At 36.1% G+C, this 20270-nt stretch overlaps 1 protein-coding gene across 1 annotated transcript in view; it reads right to left on the reverse strand.

Annotated features, from left to right (window-relative positions):
• The window catches only part of DCC (DCC netrin 1 receptor), a 704420-nt gene that overhangs the window by 265409 nt on the left and 418741 nt on the right, over positions 1 to 20270 (reverse strand). Inside the window, exons 10-12 of the mRNA XM_008693128.2 lie at positions 18640 to 18788; positions 16840 to 16978; positions 10486 to 10535 (exon numbers count right to left, since the gene is read on the reverse strand). Coding sequence (XP_008691350.1) covers positions 10486 to 10535; positions 16840 to 16978; positions 18640 to 18788 — 338 coding nt within the window. The remainder of the gene's footprint in view (positions 1 to 10485; positions 10536 to 16839; positions 16979 to 18639; positions 18789 to 20270) is intronic.

Below are 20270 nucleotides of genomic sequence, written 5' to 3' on the forward strand. Positions count from 1 at the left end.
GGATTAAGCCATCTTCCAGCTTCTGATCTAGACCTTACCTTCTGCCTGGAAACTATTCCTACTGAGAACTTAAACCACTTGAAGGCCAATCTTATCTTCAACCCCTTCTCTCATAAGGCCCTATATATACGATGCAGTGTGGCCAAATGACCAGCAACCTTAGCCTGGGTTCGAATCCTCATGTTGCCAATTCCTCCCTGTGTGGCAATGGGGTTCATTACCTAGCCTCTCTAAATCTCAGTGATCTCTCTGGAAAAATGGGGTATGTTAATAATAATCATTCAATTACTATACAATTATACAATAATAATTATATAATCCACTGCCTTTAACCACTTTTTCATTATCTGTCACCCCTGCCCCTGTACCCTCCTTTCCTTCCTTAGCTTCGAAGAAGTGGGTCTTCTTTTTAATCATTCCCTTGCAAAACCTCTTTGCCACTCCACCCCTACTCCCCTGGAAAACTCCAAACAAAATAAAACCCAACTATCTGCCTAACCCAGGCCAGCAACCAAGCAACCACACCCCGGAGAGGGAAACAAACACAATTGTGTTGGCTAGTTTCACTTTAAATTCATGACAACAACTCTCAAATGGCCAATCCACATTGCTCAGCAAGCATAAGTCCACATACTTTATGATTCTCTTTCCTACAATCTGAAATAACTATTTCTCATCTTGTTCCCCATCTTCAAACTCTCAAAACTTGATCTTCCAAGACTTCACAGGCTGGTAAAGGCCTTTCATCATACTTCTCATCTCAGCTACTGACATAACTGCATCCATGCCCACTCCCTCTGCCTTGGCTCACCTTCCCAAGACTGAAGCATTTGTTCCCCTGCACCTGCATGCTGGATTCTCTGCCTTCGTTGCCTACACAAAGATTTGCACTCTTGCAATTTTCCACTCTCTCTTCAGCATCACTAATCTCTAGGCTGCACTATTTACAAAAGTTGCAGTGTCTCCTATGTTCGAAAAGGAAACAACAGTAAATAAATAAAACAGGCGATAAAACCTCCCTTAAGCCTACCACCTCTTAAAGTTACCGTCCATTTCTTTGTTGCATTTCAGAATAAAACTTCTCAAAAACATCTGCGGTCATGCTCTGCAGTTCTCTTATCTTCCTCTCCATTTTCATGCTCCCTCCCAAGCGGCCACATTGTTGTCATTATTTTTTTTTTTTTTAAGATTTTTTTTTTAATTTATTTATTCAACAGAGATAGAGACAGCGAGAGAGGGAACACAAGCAGGGGGAGTGGGAGAGGAAGAAGCAGGCTCCTAGCGGAGGAGCCTGATGTGGGGCTCAATCCCATAACGCTGGGATCACGCCCTGAGCCGAAGGCAGACGCTTAACCGCTGTGCCACCCAGGCGCCCCTGTTGTCATTATTTTACTCTATTTTTCATCAGCATCGATATGGTTTAGCAGCACCCTTAACCCCAGCCCCCCTCCCCCCAGCTTCTGTGATTCCATCCCTCTTTGTTTTCTCCTACCATTCCTGCTTCTTCTCATCTGTCCAATCTCTAAATGTGCAGTATCTCAAGATGCAGCCATTTGGTTTTCTAACTGTAATCTCTCCCTAGGTGTCATTGATATGACAATGACTCCTAAATTTATATCTCCTGTCATGACCTGTCATCAGACCTCTGGTCTCATACGCCAGATTGTCTACATGATTGACATCCCTAATTGTATGTCCAGTAGTTATCTCAAATTCAAAATGTCCAAAATCTAATTGATTGTTCCCTCTAAACCAATCTTTTTCTGCACTCATCCTTATCTCATTAAACAGCCCCACGGGGCACTCATTTGCTGTAGCAAAAATCTAGTCTCTATCCTTGATCCTTCTCTTTCCCCTGCCCTTTATGTCCAATCCATTAGCCAATCTTATTGGCTCTAAATGCAACACACATCATGATTTTTCCCATTTCTCTCTCCATCTGCTGTAATGACTCCCAAGTCCCAGCTACAATCATTTCATACAGATCACTCAATTGTCTCCTAAACGGTCTCCCTGCTTCCACGCTGCCCCCTCCCTAATAATTTTCCTCACAGCAGCCAATGTGATCTTTTAAAAAGAGATCACTCCCCTTTCAAGCCTCTTTTCATCATCCACAGAATGAAATTCTAATTTTTACCATGCCCTATAAAGCCCCACATGATCTGGCCCTGACCCAGAGATCTGTGATCCATGCATATGGCTGTTATTTCAATCACGCACAGACAGTTCACTTGTCAAGGCTTTTGTACTAGCTGGGAGCTTTCCTTGGAATGCTTTCTCCTAAATGGGCAAAGAAACTGGCCCTTTTTCATATTCTTGACTCAGCTCAAGTGTCACCTCCTTAAAAGGCTTTTCTCTGATAATCTGATTTAAGTTAGGTCCTTCTCTATTGTATTATTGTGTTTAATTTTCTTCACATAACTCATCATTCTCGTTTGTTAATTGCTCAGGTCTTTGTTTGCTTATCAATCTACCTCTCTGTATTTGGATTTAAGTAAGCTCCAGGAAAGGAGATTTGACTGCCTTCATTATAGCTTTTCTAGCAATAAGCTCAGCTCAAAGTTAGTATTCCAGTAATCAGTTTAACAACTAATACTTATCTTATAGGGCTATTATAAGAAGTAAATAAAGTAGTGTTTTAATTGCTTAGCACATTGCCAGGTACAAAATACCTGCTGAAAAATTTAGTTACTACCATTATCATTATTATTATTATTAGGTGTTTCTTTAATATGTATCAGGAATGTTAATTAAAATAACTCATGCTAATATCTTAAGTATTTCAGATGAAGGATTTGTATACTAACAGTTGTTTGCTATGATAAGCAATATTTTAAGCTAGACAAGAAAATTAAGTTTTTTGCATGTAGGTGAATGTTTCAACATCTCTAAATTCAAATCACATAGTTAGCGACTGCTTTTACCAACTGGTAAGACTGAACCTATTCATGTCCCCTATCTAATCAACCATTCCAAATATAAGGTCGACTTTCTTGAAGTAAATTAAAATCAGAGACCTTATCACTAGACCTAGGTTCATTTAATTTAAGCCCATTATTAAACCTCCCACTTTTCAAAAATGTATGACTTGAGGGAAATCTCATTAAACTTCATGGAGAGGTGAAAGTGAGCTTTGCCTTCAGAGCCAACCACAAATGGAGCCATTAGAAATGTGTGTGATGAAGTACAAATTACAAGGTGATGTTAAAGTGGGGCTAGAACACACAGAGTGTGGTATTCCACCACCTACTTTAGTCTCTTTGTCCAAATCCTTCGTGCAGTATCCTAGATGGCGGTAACAAGAACGAATTTGGAAAGAACAAAGTATAATAACCCCAAAACACACAACAAAAAATGATACATGTAAGTATTTGAAACATTCTAGGAAATGCTTTTCTAATCCTCTTTACATTATAAAAAGTTCACATAGACATGGAGATTTAAACATGCCTCTTATTTATTCAAATCCTGTAAGAGAGGTCATAGGTCATTCTCGACTCCCTATTCCATAGTTGCGCACGTAGGTCCTTTGTAAAGACTGTTCTTAGATTCACTTCTAGTTTTTCAGAGATTTATTTTTTTCTTCTCTCTTTTTTCCACTTAATTTATATTTTTATTTGAAATTAATTCATGTAAGAATGTACTTTTTTTTGTGGAGATGAGTTAGCTCAACTTATAGACTACATTGTTCTTTTTTTTTTTTTTAAGATTTTATTTATTTATTTGACAGAGATAGAGACAGCCAGCGAGAGAGGGAACACAAGCAGGGGGAGTGGGAGAGGAAGAAGCAGGCTCATAGCAGAGGAGCCTGATGTGGGGCTCAATCCCATAACGCCGGGATCACGCCCTGAGCTGAAGGCAGACACTTAACCGCTGTGCCACCCAGGCGCCCCTAGATTACATTGTTCTTATTTGGAATGTATATGATGTTACCAAGATAAGTAACACAGAACAAGTTTTAAGGATAGAATTTAGTATAAAAGGCATCTATTGAAAGAAATCATTTGACCAAAACAGAGTTAAACAAATACTTTCACAGCCCTTAGTATCTCTAATAGTGGACTTACATTTCTCACATTTAAAACCACGCAACATCATTGCTTGGGAAAGTTCCATGAGTCAGTATTCTCTACGAACAGCTCTAAGAGAATGAATGATAGTGTGATATGAAGATATCCTTTGAATTCACAGTGTATTCTCTTTTTTTTTTTTTAAAGTTTTTTTTAATTTATTTATTCGACAGAGACAGAGACAGCCAGCGAGAGAGGGAACACAAGCAGGGGGAGTGGGAGAGGAAGAAGCAGGCTCATAGCGGAGGAGCCTGATGTGGGGCTTGATCCCATAATGCCGGGATCACGCCCTGAGCCGAAGGCAGATGCTTAACCTCTGTGCCACCCAGGCGCCCCTCACAGTATATTCTCTTATTGAACTTACTTACACAATGCATTTAAATTGGCATGGTGCATTTGTTATTTAAAAATTGGTTATCTATTTTTTTTTACACTATCCTAATATCCTCCCCATCTTAGTTTATCCATTCACTGTGTTTTCACTGGGCGGGGGGGGCGGGGAGGAGGGGTTGGAAACTGTTGACTCAATTGGAACTTAAAAAAAAAAAATTAGCTACTGGTTCGGAGCTCTGGTCTAAACTGTAATGGCATATGAAACTGATGTTGGTGACCAAAGTTATATTCAGAGTTACTCCAGAACAATCCCAAGCATATACTTCTGGTTTGTTATTATTAACTATAGCAGTTGGTTTTGTCAGTAGATTTTTTAAAAAATAATTTAAAAATATGGGACCTTGGAACAATTATTCTGAAAGCAATATTGATAATGGGAAGTGAGGTGTTTCTTCCAGCCAATTAAAGCATCTGCCTATATTCATTAGATCCTTCATTTCCCTGTGAAGATGTAAAACTTTAAAAATGTTCTCATATCTCAATCACATTTTTTCCTATGAATCAGTCTCCTTACTTTTTATAAAATTAGTCAAGAAGCAGAAAGGAGAATGTTGGTTGCCAGAGCCTGGAGAAAGGGAAGAAATGGAGTATTATTATTTAATGAGGACAGAGTTTCAGTTTAAGGAGATAAAAAGTGCTCTGAGAGTGGGTGCTGGTGATGATTCCACAACAATGTGAAAGTACTTATGCCACTAACCATACACTTAAAAAATGTTAGAATGGTAAATTTTATATGTATTTTACTACGATAAAAAAGTATTGATTTTTAAAAAAATGTAAGCAGGGCAGCAGATGTCTGAAGACAGGTTCTTTCTAAATTACAGACTAAATATTTTTATTCTTGAGGGAGTTCTCATGAATTACATGTTGTCCAATTTTAACATAACATAAAAATTTATAGCCAGTCTATTCTACAAATTCTAGGCAAAAACAGAAAGACTAGACTGGAAGAACTATTAGGATACATTGTCTTCCTTATAATTATGCTTTTACCCTCACACCCTTCCCAAGACTGTTTCAATCATAGCTCTCTGGACATTGTCTATACTCAAAGAACACTCAGATAATGCATCAATGAAGAGATCAATAACCAAAATAAATACAAGAGATCTATATCCACTTGAACTGAATTGACAAATAACTGGACCAGACACTATAATCAAGTAGAAATGCTCTGTGTATTATGATTGCATAAAAACACCAGTGTGAATTCTGAAGTGTAAATATTATTGTAAATGCCAGTTTCGTATTTATCTTTGCATGATATCAATCACCTAAGGATTCCTGCATGTCCTCTCTCTCTACATTGAATGAATTTCAGACACCAACTCTATCTGTTGTGGGGAGGACTCAGAGCTCTGGGTCCAAATAATTCAGTGGCCAAAGTGTATTTTATGAAGGATTTAGGATGACTGGGAGAGAAACAAAAAAAATGTTTGTTTTCATGAGCTATCTGAGGCCTCCGCCTATGTTCAACATATAAGGGGAAGATCAACATTCAGAGGAAGCATGGTCAGACTGAAGAAGAGGGTCTAGAACACCTGTGTGAGCAGTGTGTTTTCAGGGGGTGCAATGCAGCAGGAAGTGGTGTGAATTCCAGTGCCCTCTGGACAACCAAGAGAAGAAACCCCCAGTGAGGGGGGACAGAAGATCTGCAAATTAATATTGTAACTCACACTGCGTCTTTGTTTCACAATCCTCACTCTCTCCCCTCTCCTCACTTTTATACTTTTGTTCACAGTCCCTAACAAGTGTGTATCCCAGTTGGGAGTTAAATGCAAATGACTCACCCAGCTGTCTACTTGACAATCATGTTATGTTGATACGAGAACCAGCCCAATGACAGAGGACAGAGACCTGAGTCAAACCCATTCTGCCACACCACATCTTCAAGAAGCATGCCCCTCTGAGGTTACCCAATGATATGGTCCTTAGATTACCTCTGCATTGTTTTTGTTTGTTTCTTGCTTTGCTTTGTTTTTAAAGAAAGAGAAAAGGAGAAAAGAAAGAAAAGAAAGATGTTAAAATATCTGGGACAAAAATGATCAGTATGTTTTCTGGAGGTGGAAACTGCTGTTTTTTAATTATCCCTTTGGGTAGTTTCTAGGTAAAGGGAATGGTATGATCACTAAACTAATTTTCAGGTTATTTAAGCATGCCAAAAATATGCTCACCCACGAGGGAGTGAGGCACTAAGATACAGGAAGACACTAGTCACTTTTTCTACTGTTTTAATTAACACATCACATACACTATCAAACTGTGAGTGACTAACTGGGTATTAGCTTTCAGGAATGCAACAAAATTACATCCGCACCTGGTGTGCAAGAATAAGAATTTTAACACTAGAAAGGTGCAATGATAGAACAAGAGTGATCCACTCTTCTGCATTAAAAAAAATCTAAACCTGCACAAGGATCCATGCCTGGTGATTCACTTGGATTTTATTTATTTTTTAAAATTTCATTCTTGGTAATCAATCAATAAATAACTGAACATGTGAATTGAATCCAGTATTCTTTAATCAATATACATATGCCATTTTCTCTAACTCAGTAAAGATAAAATGATTGTGAAAAGGTCTGACAAGTGAAAATAGAGTCCTAGATGTCTGGAGTCAGAGATTTTAGAGATTGTCTCTCCAACTCTCTCGTTTTATCAATGAGAAAATGATGTCAACTTTGAGGACTTATAATCAATTAAATTTGGTTATATTAAAAGTGAATTTTCTCTCCTATGTTTTCCTATTAAAGTCTGAGTTCCATGAAGACAAAGACTGGGTCACTTAGGTATATAGAGTCATATAGTAGGTGTATTTGCAGTGTGTATGTATATATATATGCATGTGTATGTATGTATACAGTATATAGTAGATATACTATCTACTATATGTAAACGTTGAATGAATCAATGAAACTGATCTTGACTTTCCAAGATTTCAAAGAGCTAGGAAAGGAGCCCAAGCATCTTGAATCGTAGCATTCTCTAAATGTTATTATTCTCAGAACTTTTATATTGGAAAATAGGAGAATAGTCAAGTACCAACATAAGCTCTTCCCAGTCTACAACTTATGCTTTATATCCTACCCAACTAATTAAGTTGTAATATTTATTTCTTTAAATAATAATTGAATTTTAAAATAAAATCTTAAGAAAATTATTCCTATAAAGTTTTCTCAATAAAACAGTCACATTTTAAAGTCCATTCTGTAAATCATTATTTTCTCTTTTCTTATGAAGATGTTATTTCTTGTAAAGCAATTTTACTATGAGAAATAACCATATAATCATGACTCATTATTACCTAAAATTAGTATCTATAGGTAAAGCCATTCCTCTAGAACAAAATTTGTGTTCACAGTAAGCCTGCAGAAAGGGAACAAGTCTGTTCTATGACTATAGCTATATAAAAGTAATCTGCTCTATGGGGGTTTGAAGAACAATATAGTAACAGAGTTTCTTTTGGTTCTTTAATATAAATGTATATAAACAGAATCTTACTGTTCGCATAACTTGGGACATGATTTCTCAGTCCTGTTGGCTTATTGGTAGCCAGAACCTTAGCAAGTAGCTATAAATGGCCATTCTATACCTTATAGTGACTTCTTAATTCTATGTACAGAAATCCTAGCTATCTATGTGCAAACGTATTAGCACTACCAAATTTTCTCATTGACTGTCAATAAAATGATCAATTATGTTCAGTAATTGTAAATATTATATAGAATAAAAATTTTAAATATGGCTCTGTTCTATATTAAATAAAAATCTCAAGTAAAATGAATAACATAAATGCTATAATTCTTTTAGTTGAAAATACTACTAATTATTCAACTAAAATACCCTTTTTAAAATAAATTTTGTTTCTTAAAATGGTAATGGGGTAAACATCAATAAATTTAAGAACTTTTGTTTCAAACATAAGGAGAACATCAAAATACAGTATTGTTTTCGTCTTTCTCTTCAACACTGGGACTAAACAACAACAACAACAACAACAACAACAACAACAACAACGTGTTTTGACCACCCGGTTTCTTTCTCCTTGACAACAAACCAAGAAGAATCCAAGAAGAAACCAAACTCATATTTTATAATTCCTTCAAAGCTAGGAAAAAGGATAACAGAAAGGAGAGGCAAATAAGTGGTTTTCAGGGCCTGGGCCTGCTGTATTCATTCTGAAAAGCTAATGAACAAGTTAAATTTTCTAGCAGTGCAATGTTCCAGATATAACCACAGGAGGATAGAAACAGGAGTGCTTATATTTGGTTGTAGCAAGCATTGCATATTACAGAAGAGTACAGGCTGGGATATTCGTGTACATATATAGAAATCAGTTGAAAATCCAATTTTGCAAAACAGGAATTCCCTTTTCAGGGAGGTAAAAATCCATATTTAAATACAGCCAGCCTCCAAGGTCATTCAATAATGCCTTATTCACATTTCAGAAGAAAACACTCATCCTTTACTAGAGTAGACTTTTGAAGAATATGATCACACACGCATACGCACAAAACTGTTTCTATCAATTTCTATGTTCTGTTCTGGAGGAAAGATGCTCGTGAAAACCCTAATAAAAATAAGCCATTAAAACAAGAGAAATCATAACACATTTTCCAAATTTCATCCATTAACAACCTACAATAATTGTAAAAATCTACTTGACTATGATTTGGCAATCTCTTAATTTGAGTGTCACATCTGTAAAACATTTAATGTTGTTGCAAATAATAATACAGTTTTTAGGGGATATTTATTTCGGGTTACTTTCCTTTAGCTCATTTTTTTCTCCCTAAGTTCACTTATTTTACCCCTTCTAATTTTAAGTTTATTTTACTAGTTCTTATCCAATATGGGGACTAAAAACACAAGAGGCCAACGATTTTAGAGACATTTCACTTGTTCCAAAAGACAAATTCATTTGACAGAGGCAAATCTGATCACAGTCACAAAATAGGGCTTCATTGGAGATTTTTGCAAAATATGGCAAGGAATCATACATTGAGTGAATAGCTACTGACACAAAGTTAGATCCTTTGTATATGTTCTATTACTACTTCTTCATGGTAAATCGATAAGGAAAGCATTAACATTCATACTCCATGAATACAGAAACTGAGGCTTGCTGAGGTCAGAAACTTTTCTAAGATCACATACAGTAATTAAAAGAGAAAGCTAGAATAAAAACCAGAGTATGACTTTCTCTAAGACTCGTAAGATTTTCTTGCCGTCTCCCAGAGCTTAGACACCAGTTAGGCTGATCCCCTGCCTCACTGAGGCCCAGGGACAGTGAAGCAACTTCCATGATAGCACACAACCAAGTGATGAAAGAGTCAAGCCAACCCAATCCTTGTTTGCTTCACTGGACTATATGGCTTTAGCTTATTTTTAACCCCAAGGTACACTTGAAATAAGGAGATGTTTCTAGAGAATTGACTTCTGGCATTAGGCTCCTTATCTTCAGCCACACCTAGCCTAATTTAAGTCCTTTTGAAAGTTATATCAGCTTTCCATGCCAGGAAAACATTCATCACTGGATAACACTGCTTCATAAATATAACCTTATTGGACCTCAAGAAGGGCCTTTGGTGTCTATATTTATAAGTGGAAAATAGGGATGATGATGAAATATCCCATTCTAATTAATCAGTCAGGAAGCAAAGTCTCTCTACTCCATCTCTTTCAAGGTGAAGGTTTTGTTCATTCCTTCAATCAGTTGTGGCGTCTAGCACATGATGTCCTATACTGGTAAAGATAAGTAAACAGACATCTTAGCTTCCTGATGGGATAGCCTTTAATCGTTGTCACATTTATAAAGCTGTCTGCTATTAGTAAACCAATCCTTTCTTTAATTAACTCAAGTGTGGTTGAAGAAGATACTGAATCCATGCTGCTCACTCACTGTGCTGTTCTGGAACATTCCTCCACGTGGAAACCACCATGCACCCAAGGAGGTGAATGAATGGGGCAAGCGAAAATTACATGTACAGGGAATGAAACAGTGAACCTTTCCATGACTTACCCTTGAATTAACTACTTCCAGGGAGACGTTCTGAGGCGGGGCACTTGGCACTAAAAGGAACAAAACAAGGTGAGACTGTTACTGCCAAAGTCAGAAAAGAGAAACTACAACCCTCTCTGAAAAGAGAAAGCGTGACTTTCACTGTTCATGATGGTAATTAGGTAGCTGATCCAGGTGGCACTTCAAAATTTTCCTGGAGAGATGAGAAATAACTGCCTCTGTTTATTTTTTCTCACTTGGTAAAGCCAGGCATCCATATAGGGAGCTCCCTTCTCCAAACTGTTAGGCAAGAGAGCACCTGCCGTGATACCAAACACTGCTATTTAATTACGGCTTTCTTGTTATAACCTTCCCAGAGAAGCCAATAAAAACACACAGGAGATTTCCTAGAGTGGTTTTAAAGGCTTAAGATATTGTGTATTTCAGGATCTGCATGGTTTTATTATAAAATATGTCATTCTAATGGTCACTCATGTTGCTTAATCCCCTTACCGCAATCTTTATTATCTCTTAAAAAGTGAAAAGAAGAAATACACCTGTCTTTTTATCTGTGTGTAATTAAACCTATGTGTGATAGATGCCAGCAGGTTATCAAATAGCTTTCACTGAATCAATTCCATTAACAACAACAACAACAACAACAACAACAAACAGTCTATTTTTCTTTGTGGATTTTCTTGGTATTTTTTTCTCTTACCTGAATTTTGATTGCTCCGTTCCTTCATGGAAGAAGGAAGAACAGGTGCAACTTTCTTTATTACACTTGTAGTGAGTATTTACTATATCAAAAAGTGAGTATTCTATCACGTGAGTGATTCAAAGACACCATTCACTAAATGGCTGTGATGTGCCAGATACTTCCTAGATGTCTTAGATGAATCATGAACAAAATAAAACTTTCTGCCCCCACAAAAGAAATAGAAGTACCATTCAATAAATGCTTAACACGTATTAATCTGTAAAATGAGTAGTCCCTATTTGGTTCATGACAATTTGATTAATTTAACAGAGAAGAAATGCTCTCAGCATTTTCAAGAATTTAAGGGCCCTTTCTGTCATGTTGCCTCTTCTTTAACTTGAACTTGGACAATAGCTACATATCTTGAGGGTACTTATATTTTACCCTGAATTCATTTATGCCCTACTCTGAGTTTACCTTCTGAAAAGTAATCACCATGAGGGCATGGTACATGTCTGATTAATCTTTACAGCCCCCAAACTGACACTTAATTAATAGCTACTGACTCAATGACTACATGAGCAAATAAATACTTACTTAAATATTAGCTCCTAGGCCTTTCTGGACACCATAGGAATTATAATCACTTACTCTGTTTCAATTTTGAACTTCTTATCTTAGTACTTGGTGAAGGTTGTGGGCAATGTAGCTTGTGACAAAACAAAACAAAACAAAACAAAACAAAACAAAACAAAAACAAAACACTCACCAGAGGCTTGTTTTCATGAATTAGGTCAACAAGCTCTCAGAAAATATTTCAACTTTTTTTAGTTCATATTATATTTCTTTTCAAATACAGAATATAATCCCCACAGGGTCCAGGATTTGTGTCCCTTTTGATGCTGAATCCTCAGTATCAATAAGAATATTAAGTATGTGGGTCACATGCAGCAAATATGTGTTGAATTAATTAATTAATTAATTAACAGAGAGATTATAAGACATAAAAAGTTTTTCATACTCGGGGTTTTAGTCATAACAAGCTTTCTTTTTGCAGTTTTATTTTTTTAAATTAATGTATGATACACATACGGTATAATGCACAAATCGTGTACGCATGATTGGATAAAGTTATATGTCTGTGGGTGTGCTCACATTAAAACCCCACCTAGATCAAGATATAGAATATTTTCAGTATCCTGGAAAGTTCACTTGGGTCCCTTCCCAATCAATACCCTTCTAAGGGTATCCACTATTCTGACTTCTAATACAATTGATTAGCTTACTACAAATGAAATCTGTGATTTTGTTCAGGCTGGTTTCTCTTGCTCATTATTATTTCTCGGGATTATTCTTTCTGGTGCATCTTGTAGTAGTTTCAGTTCTTTGGGGTTTTTAATTGGTCCTATGTATCCTAAGACAGGACCATTCTGTTTAATATTCACTCATTCTATTCTTGAATGGCATTGGATTACTTTCAGTTTGCGGCTATGAGACTAAATCTGCTATGAAAACTTTTGTACATGGTTTCTGATGAACAACGGTACTCATTTCCTTCATTATATACCTAGGACTGGAAATCCCAGTAGCAGTAGAAATCCCTATCGGTGTTATGTATATGTTAAATATAGCAAATTTCCAGAATTTCCATTATTCTTACCAACTTTTTTTTTTTTTCTGGATCTTTTTCATTTTAGTCATTTGGTAGGTATGTAGTGCTTTTATTTGCTTTTCCCTGAGGACCAGCCATGTGAAGCATCTTTTCACTTGTTTGGTGGCATTTGGATGTCCTTTTTTCTGGAGTTCTTAAAGTATGTGTGTGGTTTTTTTTTTTTAAACAGACCAGTTTCCTTCAAAACTCATTTCTCAAATTTTCATTCTTTTATATCTTATATTCCATGTTCATGTTACTATGATTAAAACATTAAGATTTTTTTCTCTGAAGCTAAAATAGTCAGAAGGGCTCTTTTGCATTTGGCAACCTTCCTATCTTCTCGATTCTTCCCAAATGTTACATTAATGAGACGGACTTCCCCAAACTACCTTCATAGACTGGCGGACATCCCAGTCCAGTTTTCAGGGAAGGGAAGAATGCAGAGGCTTTAACAAGACCATCTCCATATTCTCTTTTTTAAAAGAGGAAATATTAGAGTAGGTTGGAAATAATAACAATGTGTGTGATCAGAAAAACTACACAGAATGAGATCCTCACAATGAAGAAGAATTTAATACAATCCATATTCAAATTATTCTGTAAAGAATTGAAAATTAAAATAGGCACCGACTGAAAAAAATGCTAAGTGCTCCATCACATAACTTCACAAACTTGGAACACACTGGCTGTTCTTGCCTCATATGATCAGGAAAGAAAGTAGAGCATTTCTCCTAGAGCATTTTTAGTTCTCAATCTCCACTCCACCCCTCTCACTATCAATTCCCCTATTATTGAGAAATAGTGGATAGGATTAGATGCGTGGTGGAAGCAAATGGAATCCACATTTATTTGGGCTTTTCTTTATTTGATCTCCCAAGATGTTACATTGTCTCATTAGGGGAAGAGGAAGGCCATAGTTCATTATTTTCTCTTCAAAATGTCAAGAAATTTATCATTTACAATTGGTTCATTAAAGCCAATCAGAGACTTTTGGTCCAGAAACTCCCCTCAATATGGTGAAACATGTTGGTTTGATACCTATGATGATGATGCTTTCTGTAGAGTAGATGAAATTACAACATTTGTAAATGAATCTCCATATAGACAGGCACTTGAATTCCTCCCCTTACCAAATGTGTGCTGTCCTGTACCCATAATTTATGGATTGAAATAACTGATATATAATTATGAGCTTTGCACTTTAAGCAATTATTATGAGAAATTCATTACAGAATAAGAGAAACTCAAGATTTTTTCACAGTAAATCTTGCTTCTTTTCTTACTAGCTTATGTGACCTGGCTCTGCAGCTTACTAGCTTTGACCTCTTTCTAGTATTAGCTTTGTTATCTGTAAAGTAGGAAAAAAATTAGAGTATCATGAGGATTAAAGGTTAATAATGCTAAGTGATTAGAGCAGGGCCTTGCACTAATAAGTACTCAGCAAATACCAGTGACAACAGCAAGAAGTACATTCTTATAGTTAAGCTTGCCTATGAAATTGGGTCCTTCCACTTTTGGGCACTGAGCAAACTGGCAAGGAAATTCATAAATATTAATTGATTCAGAAAATATTTTAATGACCTACAGTTGTCAACTACTTCAAGAGACAGTGTTTGAGAACAAACAGGCAAAATTAGTTACATTCCACACTAAATATTAGGCTCCCTAGATCTGATGTTCTAAAATCCCAAATGGTTTAAAGAAGTAGATTGTTGTAAAAAAGATACCATAAGTGGAGGAATCTGAATGAAAAACAATCTTTCCTCCCAGAAAAACAATTAAAGATGGCTAAGTTAGAGATGACAGCTTATCAGGATAAACATCTTCACAAGCATTTTAGCGTGAACAGGAATACCATTTGGATAATTAATTCAGAAAAAAAATTATTTGCATTTTATTTTGTTTTTGTTCCATTTTTTTACGGTCCCAATACAAATTTTTATGGTAAGGGTTTCTCTGACCTGATAAGAAACACGGTATTCTCTATAACACAGATGCATTTAGACACAGCCATCTATCAAATTAGTCACATAAATGGGAAGTCCTAAAGATAAGTCTATACATACTAACAATTGTATTGTTTTGTTGAACTGTCTGATTAATTCAGTAAATACTGAGATGATGAATACAGAGACGAATATAACAGCATCTCTCACATTAAGGAACATGTAGTATAGGAGAAAAAATGACATGTACCTTGTCATAGATAACATTTATTGAACACTTAAATCTATGCCATGCTTATATTTTATGTGCTCACATGGATTAGCCCATTTAATTTCCACAACATCTCCCTTTTATAACATCCAGAAAGTCAAGGAGAAGACAGCTTCATGACTGAAGACTGGGAAGTAGGAGGCTAGGAAATGTATGAAATACATCTCTGTATGATGTGTGACCTCCTCATGGTCAGCTCCCATAGAGTGAAGATATCAGATTGAGCAGAAAGAAGGGGACTGGATAACAAGAAAGGAAAGCCAAGAGTGTAAGGGGTTTTGTTGGAAATCAAAAGAGATGAATTCATTGTGAAGAGGAATGCAGACCAGGTCCAGGAGCCCAGTCCGAGGGGGCCATTCAGTTCCTGCTTTCTCCTATCAAATGCATCGATAAAGACAAGGTGGCATCCTTTGCACAGTGACGTTTGTTGGGTTAGGGTCATGAAATCCTTTTATTTAGTGACAGGCATTTTCTAAGTCCTAACTGTTTCAACACTTAGAGATAATAATTCTTAGACTAATGAGTAATAATCTCTCTCTCTCTCTCACTTATGGCATTTAAAACCAAAGTGGAGAATAAGGCCACAGTATTACAGTTCAGAGTGTGAATGAAATCTACATAAATTATGTAAAATATTCATTTTCATTTGTTTTCCTTTTATTTTTATAATTATAAGTTGTGAAGTAATTTATTCTGCCAATAAATATTCTATTCTGTCTTCAATAACAGAATCAGACGGATGGGCATTAAAAATGATACTGAAGCAGTGTCACATATAAAATATTTTTTTTAAGTTGAAATTGCAAATGAGCATCACTCCTGTGTCTTTGCTGTGCTATCCTTAATAACATGCATGACCTTCCTCGATCCACTGATATTGTGTGAAAGACCCACCCAGATACTTTTCCAGATTAAACAATGATGGATTGGTTAAAGAAGCACAAGTTAGTCTTTTTTTTTCCTTGAAATTCAGAAGATCAATAATTTATAGAATTATATACAACAACATGGAAACCGTTGCTGAAAAGAGATAGCTTGTTGCCTTTTTAATATTCATGGAGGCCATCTCTGCATTTCTACACCTGCCTGAATTTCCACTGGCTCCACATCATATACTCTGCTGCCCTTTATTTTCACTTGTCATTAAATTTCCCAACATTTCCTTATCCTTTTCTTAAAGCTCTAGTTTCCTCTGCTACTGCTTTGCCAAATCCATCTTTTTCTTAAGAGTTCTTCCTCTCTTTTATGATATTACAGAAAATATGTCTAATATTTCACTTGTTAGGCAAGGTACAACTAAAATTATGCATTGTCCCATTTAGTTTTAATACCTTCAATGCTGGATTATTTGGCCTACATCCTTACAATGTATTTTCAAATTAAGTGGTATATGTAGGAGGACTGTCCATTGTTTACAGTTTTAATCACCCACCCCTCCTTCAGAACAGAAATAAAAAGTAACAAACCGATGTAGATTAGTCCACACACACCCACAAATGTGTTTGTGTTTATAGACATATAGAGACTCCTACCCCGCACCAATGATTTGAACTCTTAGGCAGTAGTCACACTTTTGAAGATCACCTATTAGGACATCCTGACACAGACTATATAACATACCTTTTGAAAGTTTAAATTGAACTGTAATAGATAGCTTGAGTGAACAAGTCAAATTCTTAATTTATGCTAATATATGTCATAAAGTTTTAATCAGAGAGCCTTAAAGATGCAATCTATCACATACGAGCAATATTATGCCATCATTATCAAATATGTGAGTCAAGTTTCACGGTCTGTAACTTACCATCAGAAAGTGTAACCACTGTTATGTCGTCAGTAGATACTCCTGGCCCATAGCGATTATAAGCTAGGAATCGAAGAGTATATTCCGTGAATTTTTTCAGGCCTTCCAGCTTATAAGATAGTCCATCAACTTCTATATTCTGGAGACATAAAATGCCAAACTGTTATTCAGGAGTAATATTAAAGCAGAAATGGCAGCCATTCTGTGCAATCAGTGAATTGGGTATTAGACTCTTACTCACAAAACTATGCTCTAGCCTTATAATGAGTTGTTGTAAAACCTAGCTTGTGACACACACTCCCCCACTAAATCCCAAACCATTCTGCAGACTCCTAGTTAAAATACCATCGTGCTATTTTTACAGTCATTAAGTTCCAATATGTTTAACACCGCCCAATACATTGAATGGTGTGCCGTATTCCACCCACACCGAAACGCTGACAGGCAGAAGGCAGCCTGTGAATCCACAGGAATAGAGAGTTGCTGCTCTACTGAAATGGAATAATTCACTAAGAAACAGTAGATTTCTTCCTCCCCTTGCTGAAACATAACCACAGTTCTTGAAACTGACAGATACTTTGCCACAATCTTTGTGTCTCACAAGGCTGTGAGGTGGTTTGGAACAGTTTTCAGTACTTCACAGCTACAGAAATGAGGTACTAGAGGGGAAGGTCATTGAGAAATCAGAGCTGGTGTGTTCTGGAAGACCCATTATTTCACTTTCCACAGTGATGCTCACACTCATGTTTGTCTCGGGTAACATCATTTCTAAATTTAAGTGGGTTGGTGAAATCCATTATGGAAAAGCCAAAAACACGTTGAAAATGGAGAGAACAGAAAGATGGAAGCAAGAGCTAAATTGCATGAGGACAGCAAATAAATAAAAGATGGGATGGATAATTATATAGAAGGAGATCTTAGTGATTCCTATTGTGCAATATAACTTAGGGCTTGAACTATGTCTGAATAGGACTGTTGCAAAACATTTTTTTTTTTTAAAAAGCAAAATCTCTATCATGCAGTTTATGTGGGAGCATGAAGACCACTGTACGCTTGGCAAGCTTCATAACACATTCGAAGAACTCTGTTATCCCAAGGTGGGATCTTCGTTTTTCTTATTTAACTGTGCACTTGTCTATATATCTTTTTACACTTGAAGTCGAGAATCTGGAAGTAAAGATATCTCAGTAGTCCTATATGTGTCACAAAACAGAATTGCTGAGTTTCATGTGTGTCCCCCTAAATACTTATCTGAAAATTTAATTTTCCTATTTTGTGGGGTCTGTGCAAACCACAGATTAGAAGCAGAATGTAAGAGGGAGGCAAGGAGCCTCTGGAGTGAGGTTTCCTGAAAACAATGAAAAGTGATAGAGGACTACAACCTGATGGTGAGAAGACAGAAATAACTCAAATACAAAAGAATGAAAAATGCAAGTTGACTGAGGTCATTGAACAAAAGACAGATCACCCTTAAGATAAGGACTAATGATGCAAATGCTTTCTAGGACCAGACGAGTTAATACAAATGTGGCTATGCTGGCCCAGACCCCTACCTACTCAGACAAAAAAAAAAAAAAAAAAGAACACATCCTTTATAGTGACTTTATATCATTGCCCAATTGCCTCTCTTACAATCAGAATTCAATTAAATCGCTTCAAGTTTCTGATAACAAGTACTTTAAAACTGACCAGCTATCCAGTTAACATGCTGGACTGGACTGAGTTTGCAGATATCCTCCTTTGGCTCTGGTCCTAGGACCATCCAATAAGTGGCAGCATTGGGCCCATTCCCTTGCCTACCTGTTCCTTTCCCGTGGACACCTCAGTGCAGAACAATCTGTAACCTTGGACTGGACCGTTTGCATAGGCAGGGGGTTCCCAGGTAATAAGAATTGAGGTAGGTGAGGTAGATACAGCTTGCAGGTTTTCTATTGGCCCTGGAACTTGCACTGTGTACAAAAGAAATTGATTAGTCTAAGAGGGTTCTCTTTTTCAAAACCAGCAAAACACTTCTTTCACAGCTTAAGGATATTATATAGCCCTATGTACTATTTTTAGAAACAAATGGGATAAGAAAATAAAATGTAAATATAAAATAATGAAGTTTAGAATCATTTCATTTTGAAATTCAGGCAGGGACTTATATTAATCTAAATTACTTATTCCATTTTTACAGTGGAGGAAAGAGGTCGAGGAGTCTAAATGACTAGGAAAATGACAGAAAAAGAGGTGGATTCTTAATCTAAATTCTGAGTATGGAAAATTTTCCACTATGACAGTATGCCTTTGCTTGTGTAGGACTAATGACCACAGAAGGAAAAAGACAAAATACAATTAGAATACTTGTACATCATGATTTTACTTATAATTCAAATAAGCAGCATAGCTATGGATAACTCACCACATCTTTATTTATGTCAGCATTTTAAAATCTTGACCAATTCTGAGTCCTTTAAATTAATTTTGGCATCAATTTTCAATTCCATTTTCTAGTATTCCATTTTCTCATAACTGCTACTTTACTTAATTGAGAATAAGTACCTTATTCATTAAAGACATTATATAGCACAGGTCCACAATCCCTTCACCAAAACACTTATGTCCAGATATGTTTTGAGATCTAGAAATTTTCAGATTTTAGGAAGGTAATATGGACATATTTAACACCCCAATATAACAATATAACGATATTTAACACCCCAGGTGGGGTCTATGGTAGCACCCTGTTATCGAATCATGTATTTGCAGCAAAATATGTGATATTCACATCCGACAGAATTATTAAAGACTATACATAGCAAAGCATAAGGTCAGATCAGGTTTGAGTATGACATGAGTTAAGAAACTCTTTCAAATTCCAGATGTGCACATTTTGAATTTGTGCATAATTTTTTATTTATGTACCTGGATATAAATGTATGGTTTGTAAACCAAAAATCCAATACCCATGTTAGTTATCATAATCTAAATTAAATGGTTTCATCATAGCAAGTATAATAACAATTTTATCTAAAACACACTGTACATTTTCCTCAGCCTTAAATACCACCTAGATTTGAACAGATGCACATTTTAAGGCTTTAACGGAATTTTGTGAATGTCCAGAGTAAAACAGTCTGTGAAAACTTGGCTGACAGAGATCTGAAAACACAACTCCTTAGACCAGTGCTGCACCTGTGTCCCTGAATCAGTCATTTCTCAGAATTTACTCCATGGTATCCAGCCTCCTTAAGGCACCGCTGCTCACGCAATCGTTTGGAGAAAAAAAAAAAAATATATATATATATAATAAAATATATATAATAATATATATATTAATTACATATTTTACATATATTTTATTTATCACCTTCACATATTTCCCACCAGTCCCCAGATCTTGAGTATCCCTGTTATTGACATTTGCATTATTTCACCTTAACAAATGATTG

This window comes from Ursus maritimus, unplaced genomic scaffold, assembly GCF_017311325.1.
Source record: "Ursus maritimus isolate PB19 unplaced genomic scaffold, ASM1731132v1 scaffold_18, whole genome shotgun sequence".
Taxonomy (NCBI): Eukaryota; Metazoa; Chordata; class Mammalia; order Carnivora; family Ursidae; genus Ursus; species Ursus maritimus.